General features: G+C 54.9%; 2 protein-coding genes across 2 annotated transcripts; one reads left to right on the plus strand and one right to left on the minus strand.

Annotated features, from left to right (window-relative positions):
- The first annotated feature begins 778 nt into the window (after window positions 1-778).
- MECR (mitochondrial trans-2-enoyl-CoA reductase) lies at window positions 779-6704 on the plus strand. Its single transcript, XM_029963110.1, has 9 exons — window positions 779-911; window positions 1490-1621; window positions 3055-3198; window positions 3283-3385; window positions 3741-3843; window positions 4272-4345; window positions 4764-4824; window positions 5502-5574; window positions 5870-6704. Exons 1-9 carry the CDS (start codon window positions 866-868, stop codon window positions 6031-6033), a joined length of 900 nt encoding a protein of 299 aa, XP_029818970.1. The 5' UTR covers window positions 779-865; the 3' UTR covers window positions 6034-6704.
- On the minus strand, window positions 6670-8401 carry LOC108641151 (heat shock transcription factor, X-linked-like). The gene is made up of 2 exons (XM_018081320.2): window positions 7762-8401; window positions 6670-7339 (listed from the first exon to the last, which is right to left on the minus strand). Exons 1-2 carry the CDS (start codon window positions 8248-8250, stop codon window positions 6749-6751), a joined length of 1080 nt encoding a protein of 359 aa, XP_017936809.2. The 5' UTR covers window positions 8251-8401; the 3' UTR covers window positions 6670-6748.
- Window positions 8402-10217: the final 1816 nt, after the last annotated feature.

Consider the following 10217-nt stretch of genomic DNA (forward strand, 5'->3'; position numbering starts at 1 on the left):
GCCCAGAGGCTCCTGAGCACACAGGGGGACCCTGGGGTGCCCCCATGGTCCCACAGGCAGATGCTGAGGGTGTCCCCTCGTCCCCCACCGACCTGCTGCTGCTCCTTCCCCATTCCTGCCTGATTTGGGGTATGATGGGGAGTCTGAGCCCTCAGTAGTGCTGCACCCCAAATTCATCCTGGGTTGCATCCCATCCATGGGGATTCTCTTTGAGGTCCCAGTTTAGGGACCAAGCTGGTCATGAGTGTTTTTTGGGTTCAGCAGCTGGTGCTTGGTGTCATCATCACCCCTAGAAATGCCAGTGCATTATCCAGACACCAAACCCCCTGATTTTTTGGGGAAGGACTTTTGCTTTTCCAAAATTGTGCAACAGTGCTTTTCACCACTGGTATTTGCTGCCATCACCCCATTTCTTCTGCAAGGCCAGTCTCGTGCTTCCTGACTTCTCCTTTTCTCACAGATTTCTGAAAACATCCCAGTTCCTGTAAGGCTCAAACTGGGCAGGACAAGCCATAAAATCCCCAGTTGGTTGAGACTGTGGTTTTTTACACAATCTGTTGAATTTGTTAAAATTACTGAGCGTCACTTGGCCTGGTGACACAGGGTTGTGTTGGGTGGTTGGCTTTTAGTAGCCTCCACCAAAAACCTGTCCGTTTGTCTGATATAAATCCAGTTTTTTAATGGGATGGGGAAGGCAGTGCTGCTAATTTAAGTGTGTGGAGGTGATATAATCACCTTCCATCTTCAACCACAGCACAAAACACATCACCAGGCTGGTCTTAATGCCCTTTTCCTTTGTGTCTCCCTGTTCAGACTGAAGGATCTGGAGGTGCCCAACCTGGGAGACTCTGATGTCCACGTCAAGATGTTGGCGGCTCCCATCAATCCCGCCGACATCAACATGATCCAAGGTATGTGTTGGATCAATCCTTTGCATATTGAGTCTTGTGGGGTGCTCAGAATCACAGAATATTCTGAGCTGGAAGGGACCCACAAAGACCAGCAAAGTGCAGCTCCTGTCTTGGAAGGTTTGGAGATGGCCCTTGGGATGGGAATGTCTGGGGTGTCAAAGTCCAACTCCAATGTCTTGGAGGATTTGGAGATGGCCCTTGGGATGGGAATGTCTGGGTTGTCAAAGTCCAACTCCAATGTCTTGGAGGGTTTGGAAATGGCCCCTGGAATGGGAATGTTTGGGGTGTCAAACACTGGATGTCTTGGAGGGTTTGGAAATGGCTCCTGGCATGGGGATGTCTTGGGTATCCAAGTCCAGCTCCTCTCTTGGAGAGTTTGGAAATGGCCCCTGGGATGGGAATGTTGGGGTATCAAAGTCCAACTCCAGTGTCTTGGAGGGTTTGGAAATGGCCCCTGGGATGGGAATGTCTGGGGTGCCAAAGTCCAGCTCTGCTGTCTCAGAGGTTTTGGAGGTGGCTCATGGCATGGGAATATCGAGTGTGATGGGGTCTCCAGCTCACCTCTGGCTTCCCAACAGGGACCTATGCCATCCTGTCCCCTCTGCCAGCTGTGGGAGGGAACGAAGGAGTCGGGGAGGTGCTGGAGGTCGGGAGTCGGGTGTCGGCTCTGAAACCCGGGGACTGGGTCATCCCGGCGGACACCGGCCTTGGTGAGCGTGCCCCCGACCCCTCGCTCATCCCTCACCTGCAGAGCATCTTCTCCAAGGATTTTGGGGATGCTGGAGCCTGCTGGGAGCTGCCCAAGCTTTCCCAGAGAGCAAAGCCACAGTCGTGCTGCTGTGTGAGCTGGTGGGGGGATTTTGGGGGTCCAAAATCACAGCCCTCCAAAGCACTGTCTGTGCTGGGGGTGAGCAGAGCCCCGTGTCCCTCCACTTACAGCCATCACATCTAATGGGGAGGGACTCAAAAAGGGGAAAAAAAGCCCTTTTAGGGACTCTTGGGTGAGGGGAGCAGCAGTTGGAACCCATTTAGTGCCTTATGAGCTAAATCATAATTATATTGAGCTGGATTGTTTCAGGCAGTCAGATAACTGCTGGAGTTGTCTCTTACCTGTTTATATCTTGATTTAAATTGTATTTTCACCACCTATTTTATTTTAATGTGGGTTTTTTTATAAAACAAGCTCAATTCCTGCTCCACAGCCCCAGCAAGTGATGCTGCTCATCCTCCAGGGCAGCTCCAGGGAAGGGGCTGCTATTCACAGGAGCCCCTTACAATGCAAAAACCTGGAGCACCTGGAATAGGAGCAGTGGCAATGCCATTGCTTATACTAAATTTAAATTTAGAAATAATCTTCTTTTCTATAGCATAGACCCTTTGTGAGGCTTCTGTGCCATTATAAAGCACTGCAGCAATCTGTGTTTTCCTGGAAACAGCCACGTTTTGTCCCATCCCCTTAGAGCTTCCCCAAAGGCCTGGGATAAAACATCTCACCTGGGCAAGGTCGTGGGGACACCTCACTGCAGTTTGCTCCTTAATAGTACTCTGCTGGGAAAGTGTGGGAATTCATTTCCCAACAAATGCCTCCCATGCTCCTCCAAAATGCCAATGGCCTGAAATGTGTTGTTTCTGGTTTAGTGTAACAGCTTGTTCTTTGCCTATTTCTTCTTAAAAGGCTTTTTTTGCTTAATGGAAGAGGGAAAGAGATCAAGTTAAGAGCCAAATGGGATATTTTTAAACATAAAAAACCTGTAAATAGATGATAGAGGGTTAAATTGGATTTAAGTGTAGAGGGAGTAAAGCTGCCTAAATTGGCTTTGAATATATGGGCTCATCTGTAGGATGGAGAGTATTTCCATTATCTCTGCACACTCCTTGTGCCTGGGGAGCCCCAGTCCCATTATCCCCCTGGGAAATGAATAGGCTTTGCTGGGTGATAAATCTGGGGATCCATCTACTGTTTTAGCTGTACCCATGTGGGAAATTATTCCCTAATTCCCTCTCCAGGGTTTAGCAGGTGCCCGGCGTGGCGATGCTGCCGCGACTGGCATTAAGCCAACGGTGTGAATTAAGGTCTCATGACCTTTCCTTTTCCTTTTCCTTTCCTTTCCCACCTTCCTGTGGCTCTGCTGCTGGAACCCAGGGACGTGGAGGACACGAGGGGTGTTCCCTGAGGAGAAGCTGCTGAAGGTGCCCAGTGACATCCCCGTGCTCTGCGCGGCCACTCTGAGCGTCAACCCCTGCACAGCGCTACGGATGTTGACTGACTTTGAGACCCTGGCACCTGGTAAGCCTTCTGCCAAGCAGAAGGAATTCTGGGGGGATTTCCCAGCCTCTTCTGCGATGAAAATTGGGATCTGTTCCCATCCAGGTGACTCTGTCATCCAGAACGCTGCCAACAGCGGGGTGGGCCAGGCCGTCATCCAGATCGCCAGAGCCTCTGGCGTCAAGACCATCAACGTGGTGAGGGACAGGTGGGTCCCCTGGGCAGGAAAAGTTGGGCTGGGTGGTGGTTTGGGCACAGGCTTGGGGACAGAAACCAGCGCTGCAGGGTCCTGCTCCAGAGTCCTTTGAACTTTTGGAGAGGGAAGATGAGCGGAGAAGGTTAACCCTCGGCTGGAGGTTTTCAGAGCTGGAGCTGGTCATCCTGCCCCTTCCACCCATCCCACCCATCCTGCCCATCTCCTCTTTGCTCCTCCAAGGTGTCCTCCAGCCTCTGCCCCGTTGTCCCCAAGTGACAGAGGAATGAGCAGGAGGAAGGAGAAGGTGACACTCCGCCTCCTGGTTCATCAGGTCCTCTTTTTTTCCCTTCCTTTTTCCCTCCCCCAGACCTGATCTCCCACAGCTGGTGGAGAGGCTGATGGCCCTGGGTGCAGACCACGTTGTCACAGAGGAGATGCTGAGAAAGCCAGAGATGAAAGAGATATTTAAGGTACCTCAATGCTGATCCCAATGGAGAGAGATGGTCCAGGGCCATCACTGCGTTCAGCACTGCAGGGAAAGCTGCAGGGATGGTGGGAAGGACAAATTTCCCTCTAGATCAAGATTTAGCCCCAGAAGTTGAGGAATTTTGCTGCTTCCACAAGGGCAGGATCATAGATTTTAGGTCTGATTGGACAGGGCTTGGAGCAACCAAGTGGAAGGTGTCCCTGCCCATGGCAGGGGGATTGAACTGGAGGGGCTTTAGGGTCCCTTCAGACCCAAACCATTCCTTGATTCTGTGATAGATTTTAACTCCACAACTCTCAACTGCCCCTAAGTAACTGTTGAGGTTAGGGCAGTTGCTCCCTCAAGAACCACGGTCCCACCCTAAAAAAAGGAGCCCTAAAATTTGGGATCTTTTCTCCTAAACTCTTGCAGAGCACCCCCAAGCCCCGGCTCGCCCTGAACTGCGTGGGAGGCAAAAGCACCACGGAGATGCTGCGGCACCTGCAGTAAGTTTGGCTTTGGGGACAGAAACCTGCACCAGAGGGTCCTGCTCCAGAGTCTGTAGAACTTTCATAGAGGGAAGATGAGTGGAAAAGTGGTTTGGCATGACAACAGTGATGTAAAGTTAACCCGTCATCGCTGCGTGTCTCACGCTGCCGGTAGCTGGGAGCAGCTGAGGTCCAGTTATGAAGGTCCCCCACGTCCTGGCTGGGTACAACTGGTGCACTGAGCTTCAAATTCAGCTGTTGGTGCGTGGAAGGAGGAGGAGAGCCTGGAAAGCGGAGTCTGAGGGGTAACTGGGGGAGCCCTTGGTGTGAGGACAGCCCTGGGGTGCAGCAGTGGGGTTGGGGACGGCAGAGGGGGAGGTGGGAACGGCAGAGCTGCACTTTGGGGGCCACGTAACCCAGTCTGTTCCTGCTGCAGGCCCAGAGGGACCATGGTCACCTACGGGGGGATGGCAAAGCAGCCTGTGATGGTGCCTGTGGTGAGTACTGGAGATGCTCTTCATTTCCCTGGGGGCACATCCACTGCGATGTCCCCTCGGCTCCCGCTCGACACTGTGGGAGCTCAGCTCACCCTGATCGAGACTGAGAGCCTCCAGCCTTCTTTTTATTTAACTGATGGGCTCCTGGAGGGCCAAACTGCCTTGAATCCCACTGCTGGTCTCATGGCTTTATTCAGGGTGTGTTTGGGCTGCTGTGAATTCCCAGTGGGGAAACGGCCCCACGGATGCCGAGGATCAAACCCACCCTGACCCCACACTGGAGTCCCATCTCCACATCCTGCTGTGCCCTGAGTCACAAATGGGAGCACTAATGATGAGGGGCCTCACTGCCACCTCCCACTGCTGTCAGGATGGGAGGCAACACAAGGGTGTCACTGGGTGTGGGGGACACACACAGGTGTCACTGCATGTGTGGGAGGACACAGGGTGCACGAGGGGCAGGTGGGTCTCACTGGGTGTGTGAGGGGACCCAGGGGTGTCACTGGGTGTGTGTGGGGACCCAGGGGTGTCACTGGGTGTGTGAGGGGACCCAGGGGTGTCACTGGGTGTGTGTGGGGACCCACAGGTGTCCCTGGGTGTGTGTGGGGACCCACAGGTGTCCCTGGGTGTGTGAGGGGACCCAGGGGTGTCACTGGGTGCACATTCCCTCTCCACAGAGTGCCTTCATCTTCCGGGACGTGCGGCTCCGCGGGTTCTGGATGACCCAGTGGCGGAAGGACCACGCGCAGGGTGAGCCGGGGTGGGGGGCTGAGGGTGGGCACGGGAGAGGCTCCCAAACCACCCCACTGGCACCGTGTTCCTCACTCTCACTCGTGTCACGAGTGCTGCTCATCCCCAGGGCACTGAAACACCTGGCTTGGGCAGGGACTGTGCCCTGTCACCACCCCAGGGCCTCTCCCCTCATCCCACGTGCCCAAGCTGGGGGCACATCACACCCAGGGCCCTTGTATGGCTTTGAGTGGGTGTTTCCCAGGATGGTGCTGGCACAGCACAGTGACAGCTCCCTCCTTCCCTCCCCGTGCAGACCAGGAGAGCATGGCTGGGATGATGGACACCCTGTGCCAGCTGATCCAGAGGGGACAGCTCACCGCGCCCGCCAGCACCGAGGTCCCGCTCCAGGACTACAGGGCAGCCCTGGAGGCCTCCATGAAGCCCTTTGTGTCCTCCAAGCAGATCCTCCTCCTCTGACCCGCAGCTCCTGGAGCCCTGTCGTGCTCCAGCACAGTCCCACTTCTTCTCCACAGACTTGGGGGGGAAAAAAACCTCCAGATCCGTGGATTTTCTTTTTTCCTTTGCTTTTTAACTTGTGGGTGGCCACTGAAAGCTCTCAAAGCCTCCGCAGCTTTGTGTGGAAGTGCTGCTGGAAGGAGGCTGCATCTCACCTTAGCTGGGGTGAGTTTGGGAGCCCAAACAGTGGCTCAATCAGCTCAGGGTGTCAAAAGAGCAGCAGTTCCCCCTTATGTATATTTTTGGAGCTGAGGGAGCTGCACTGCTGCCTCCTGCACTGCTGTAGTTATCCCAGGTGGCAGGGGCAGGAAAAGCCCAAGTTGCCTCCTTGCAGCCCCCCTGCCCCCAAGCTGGAGAAGGGGCACAGACTCCCCAAAGCACTGAGGTGTTGCTGTGGTTGGAGTGACCCTGGTGCTGCTGCAGCTCCTGGAGGAGCCCTGGGATCTGCTGGATTTTGTCAAGGGCACTGTGAGTGCTGGAGCCTTTGGCCCATCCCAGCTGGAGCCAGACCCTTGGCATCCCTGAAGGCCCCCCTGCCCGGGTGTGGGACAGTGACTGTGACACTGCAGAGGATGGACACAGCAAAATGAAACGATTTATTACCGAAAACAACCAACAAGGTGTTCCTGCTTCCTCCTGTCCTGCTGCATTTCTACCCCTGTGGCCCCACAGCTCCCTATGGCCTCTGCTCTTCCCAGTCCTGCCCCTGCTGAGGTCTGGCCCCACTGTTCCCCCCACAGGAGCAGGTGGGGCAGTGGCTGTGGCTGGGTGGTGACCCCACACTGTCCATCCCAAACCCCGGAGCGCAGAGCGGAGCCAGCCCAGCCCCAGGCACCCGCGTGGCACCTGGATTTGGCTGCCCAGACGGGAGTGTGGGCACTGCCAGGGGCCTGTTTGGGGCAGGAGGGGTGAGCCGGGGCGGTGAAGCCGTGGCTGGAGGAGGAGCTGCCTCCTGGGTGCCGGCGGGGCTGCGCCTGCGGGGCCGTTTTGGTGGGGAGGGTCTGGCACTGCCCAGAGGGGTGGGGGTGCCTGCCCCTGGCTCAGGGCTGGTGCTCGTGGATGTCTGAGTGTCATCATCCTCTTCTTCCTCCTCTACCCCTGCTGCCAGCTGAACATCCCACCATCTTTTCCATGGGAGCTCTGCCTTCTTCCCGGTGGCCGGCGGGGACACGGCTGGGGGGGTCAGGCTTTCCCCGACATTCTCCACACCCCTCCAATGGCAGGAGGGGTCATCCCTTGTGAAATGGGGGTTGGAGTAGAACAGGAGCTGCAAAAGGCAAAGGAGAGGAGTTGGTTGCCATCATTGCAAGGAGGGAGGAAGAGATCCCAGGGAGATCCCAAGGACAAAAGGGTGTTTAAAGGATTCCCTGGGGCATTTTAAACGTCAGGTTTCATCTGAGTAAAGTGTTGGGACAGAGTTTTGTTAGGTCACAACCACCCTTGTGTTTTGGGCATTTGGCAGCAGAGAAGTGTAGGCCAAAAAGGCCAAAAAACCCCTGGAGAAACCCAATCCCCACAAGTTTTCAGGCGCCGCAGCGTGGAATGGACACGTTGGGAATAACACTGATGTGGAGACAAAACTGTTTGCTCCCGTCCCCACCTCTGGCCTTGTCAAGGCTGATTTTATCCGAACATGAACCTCCCCCAGAATGTCCTGAGGGATCTTTGTGTGGGGAGGAGCTGACCTACCGTGCCCAGCTCAGACCCAGCTGCTGCTACTGCTCTCAGCTCCTCCATGGAGGTCAGCAGGGGAGAGTCCCCTTCCATCCTGCGGAATCCATGGAACATGAGTTGGAGAAGGAAGCCTCTCATGGACTCTGTCTCAAAGATCTTCCTCGGCCCCCTCCTCCCCAGCACTTCCTTCCTGAAGAGCTTCTCTCCGATCACGATGCAGTTCCCGTCGTTGCCCCACCAGATGGACTCGAAGCTCTGGCTGCTGAGGATCTCCCAGAGCCTCTCCAGGAAGGAGTCATCCGAAGGTTTGGTGTTGACAGAGATCTTCAAGGGACAAAATTTCACCTTGGGGTCCCAGGGTTCATCTTGCCAATCCTGAAGGGCGACTTTGTCTGTGGGAGCATCCCAGGACAGTCCCGTGTCATCTCCCGGATGAGAAGCTCGAGCCACCCACCAGGCTGGCTCCTCTGGGCTGGGAGCACAGGATGTCTCTGGTGAAGACATCTCCAGTTTAACTTCTTTTTCCTCAGCTTGGCTGCCTCCAACCAGCCTGGTGAAGTTCTGTGGTTCCAGCTGCCTGGGAAGTTCTCCAGCCTGTGTTCCATCATGGTGACATCACAGCACGGTGCCCCTCTCCTGGCAGCAGGAGGTGGGAGACACAGAAGTAGCCCCGAAGACCTGATTTCCCAGGGAGCTGGTTGGAGCCCAGAGACGATTCCAGCTGTGTTTTCATGTGGAATGTCCTGCTAGGGCAGTGCTGTGTCCCTGTGCCCCAAGGAGCAGTGCCCAGGGAGGGGTGGGAAGGTGACAGTGGTGGACATCCAAGTGTCCCAGACATGAAGTTTTTCACTTGGGCACCTTCTCCCCTGTGTGGAATTCCTATGGAATAACCCCTGCTCTGTGATGTCCACACTGCTCCTTCTGCTGTGGTTTGTCCCCACACCCAGGTGATGCTCTCAGCTCTCAGCAGGCTCTCTGTGCTGCTCTGCAGGATGAACCCAAACACATCTTGCAATGGAAATAACCCCCACCCCTCCCTTGGTTGGGTTCCTTGGATTTTCTTTGCCACAGAACCTTCAGAGCCCAGCCCAGGGACCTCACTGGGGTCCTCCCACCTTGTGTCGAGTTCCCAACCTGCTCCTCCGAGTCAGAGGCCCACGGCTGTGGAATTGTTTGGGGATGTGAAATTGTGAGGGACCACTTGTGTCAGCTGAAGGTTCCGAGTCTGTGGGGCCTGATGGGAAGACCCAGGAAGTTGTACCTTCATTTTGGGGAATTTTTTGGGTCCTGGGGGCAATATTTTGCATTTCCATTCTCCCCACCAGTATTGGAGGCAGAGGCACATCCCATGCCCCAGCACTTCCTGATCAATGGATAAAATGGGGAAAAATAAAGCACAAAAAGGACTTTGAAACTGTTATGAGGTCCATTAAACGTGACATAAACCAGAAAAATTAATGCAAGGTTTTTATCCCCCTTGTTTATTGGGCTCTGTGATAAAACCCTACGAGCTTTAGAGAACTCTCTCACAAAATGTTCCCACCGCTCCCTCCCACACCAGGGCACGAAGGAATCAATAATTAGATTTAATTCTGCTTGTCGAATGGGCGGGATCGTGGTTGGAAATCCAGCTGCTGGTGTTGCACCTACACAGTATTAATGTTTTTGGGGGTGATTGTGGGGTTATTTTAGGGGGGTGGCTGCTAATGCTGGAATGTTCCCAGAGACTCTGCTGGGATCTGGTGTGATTTCGGTGTCTGATGTGTCAACCCAAATGATAAAAATAAGTCCCCAGAAATGACATTTAGGGATCAGCAAGAGGGATGTTGTTGCTCATCAGAGGGAGTGAGGAACAGCCAAGTCTGGCCACAGGTGGGGGCCACCATGGGGGGACCCCTGAGCACCCTGAGTGTGGGGATGGGTGACGAGGTGGCTTTGGGTCACAGGTTGGACTGGATGATCTTGGAGGTCTTTTCCAACCCGGTTGTTCCTGTGACTCTGTGACTGTGATTCTGTGACTCTCTGACTGTGGTTCTGTGACTGTCTCTGTGTCTGTGACTGTATCTCTGTGTCTGTGTCTCTCTGTGTCTGTCTCTGTGTCCCTGTGTCTGTCCCTGTGTCCCTGTATCTGTCCCTGTGTCTCTGTCTCTCTGTCCCTGTGTCCCCGTGTCCCTGTATCTGTCCCTGTGTCTGTCCCTGTGTCTCTATCTCTCTGTCCCTGTGTCCCTGTATCTGTCCCTGTGTCTCTGTCTCTCTGTCCCTGTGTCCCTGTGTCTGTCCGTCTGTGTCTGTCCCTGTATCTGTCTCTGTCTCTCTGTCCCTGTGTCTCTGTCTCTCTGTCCCTGTGTCCCTGTCCCTGTGTGTCTGTCCCCGTGTCTCTCTCTCTGTCTCTCTGTCCCTGTGTCTCTGTCTCTCTGTCCCTGTGTCCCCGTGTCTGTCCCCGTGTCTGTCCCCGTGTCTGTCCCCGTGTC

This window comes from Manacus vitellinus, unplaced genomic scaffold, assembly GCF_001715985.3.
Source record: "Manacus vitellinus isolate BGI_N305 unplaced genomic scaffold, ASM171598v3 scaffold_52_pilon, whole genome shotgun sequence".
NCBI lineage: Eukaryota > Metazoa > Chordata > Aves > Passeriformes > Pipridae > Manacus > Manacus vitellinus.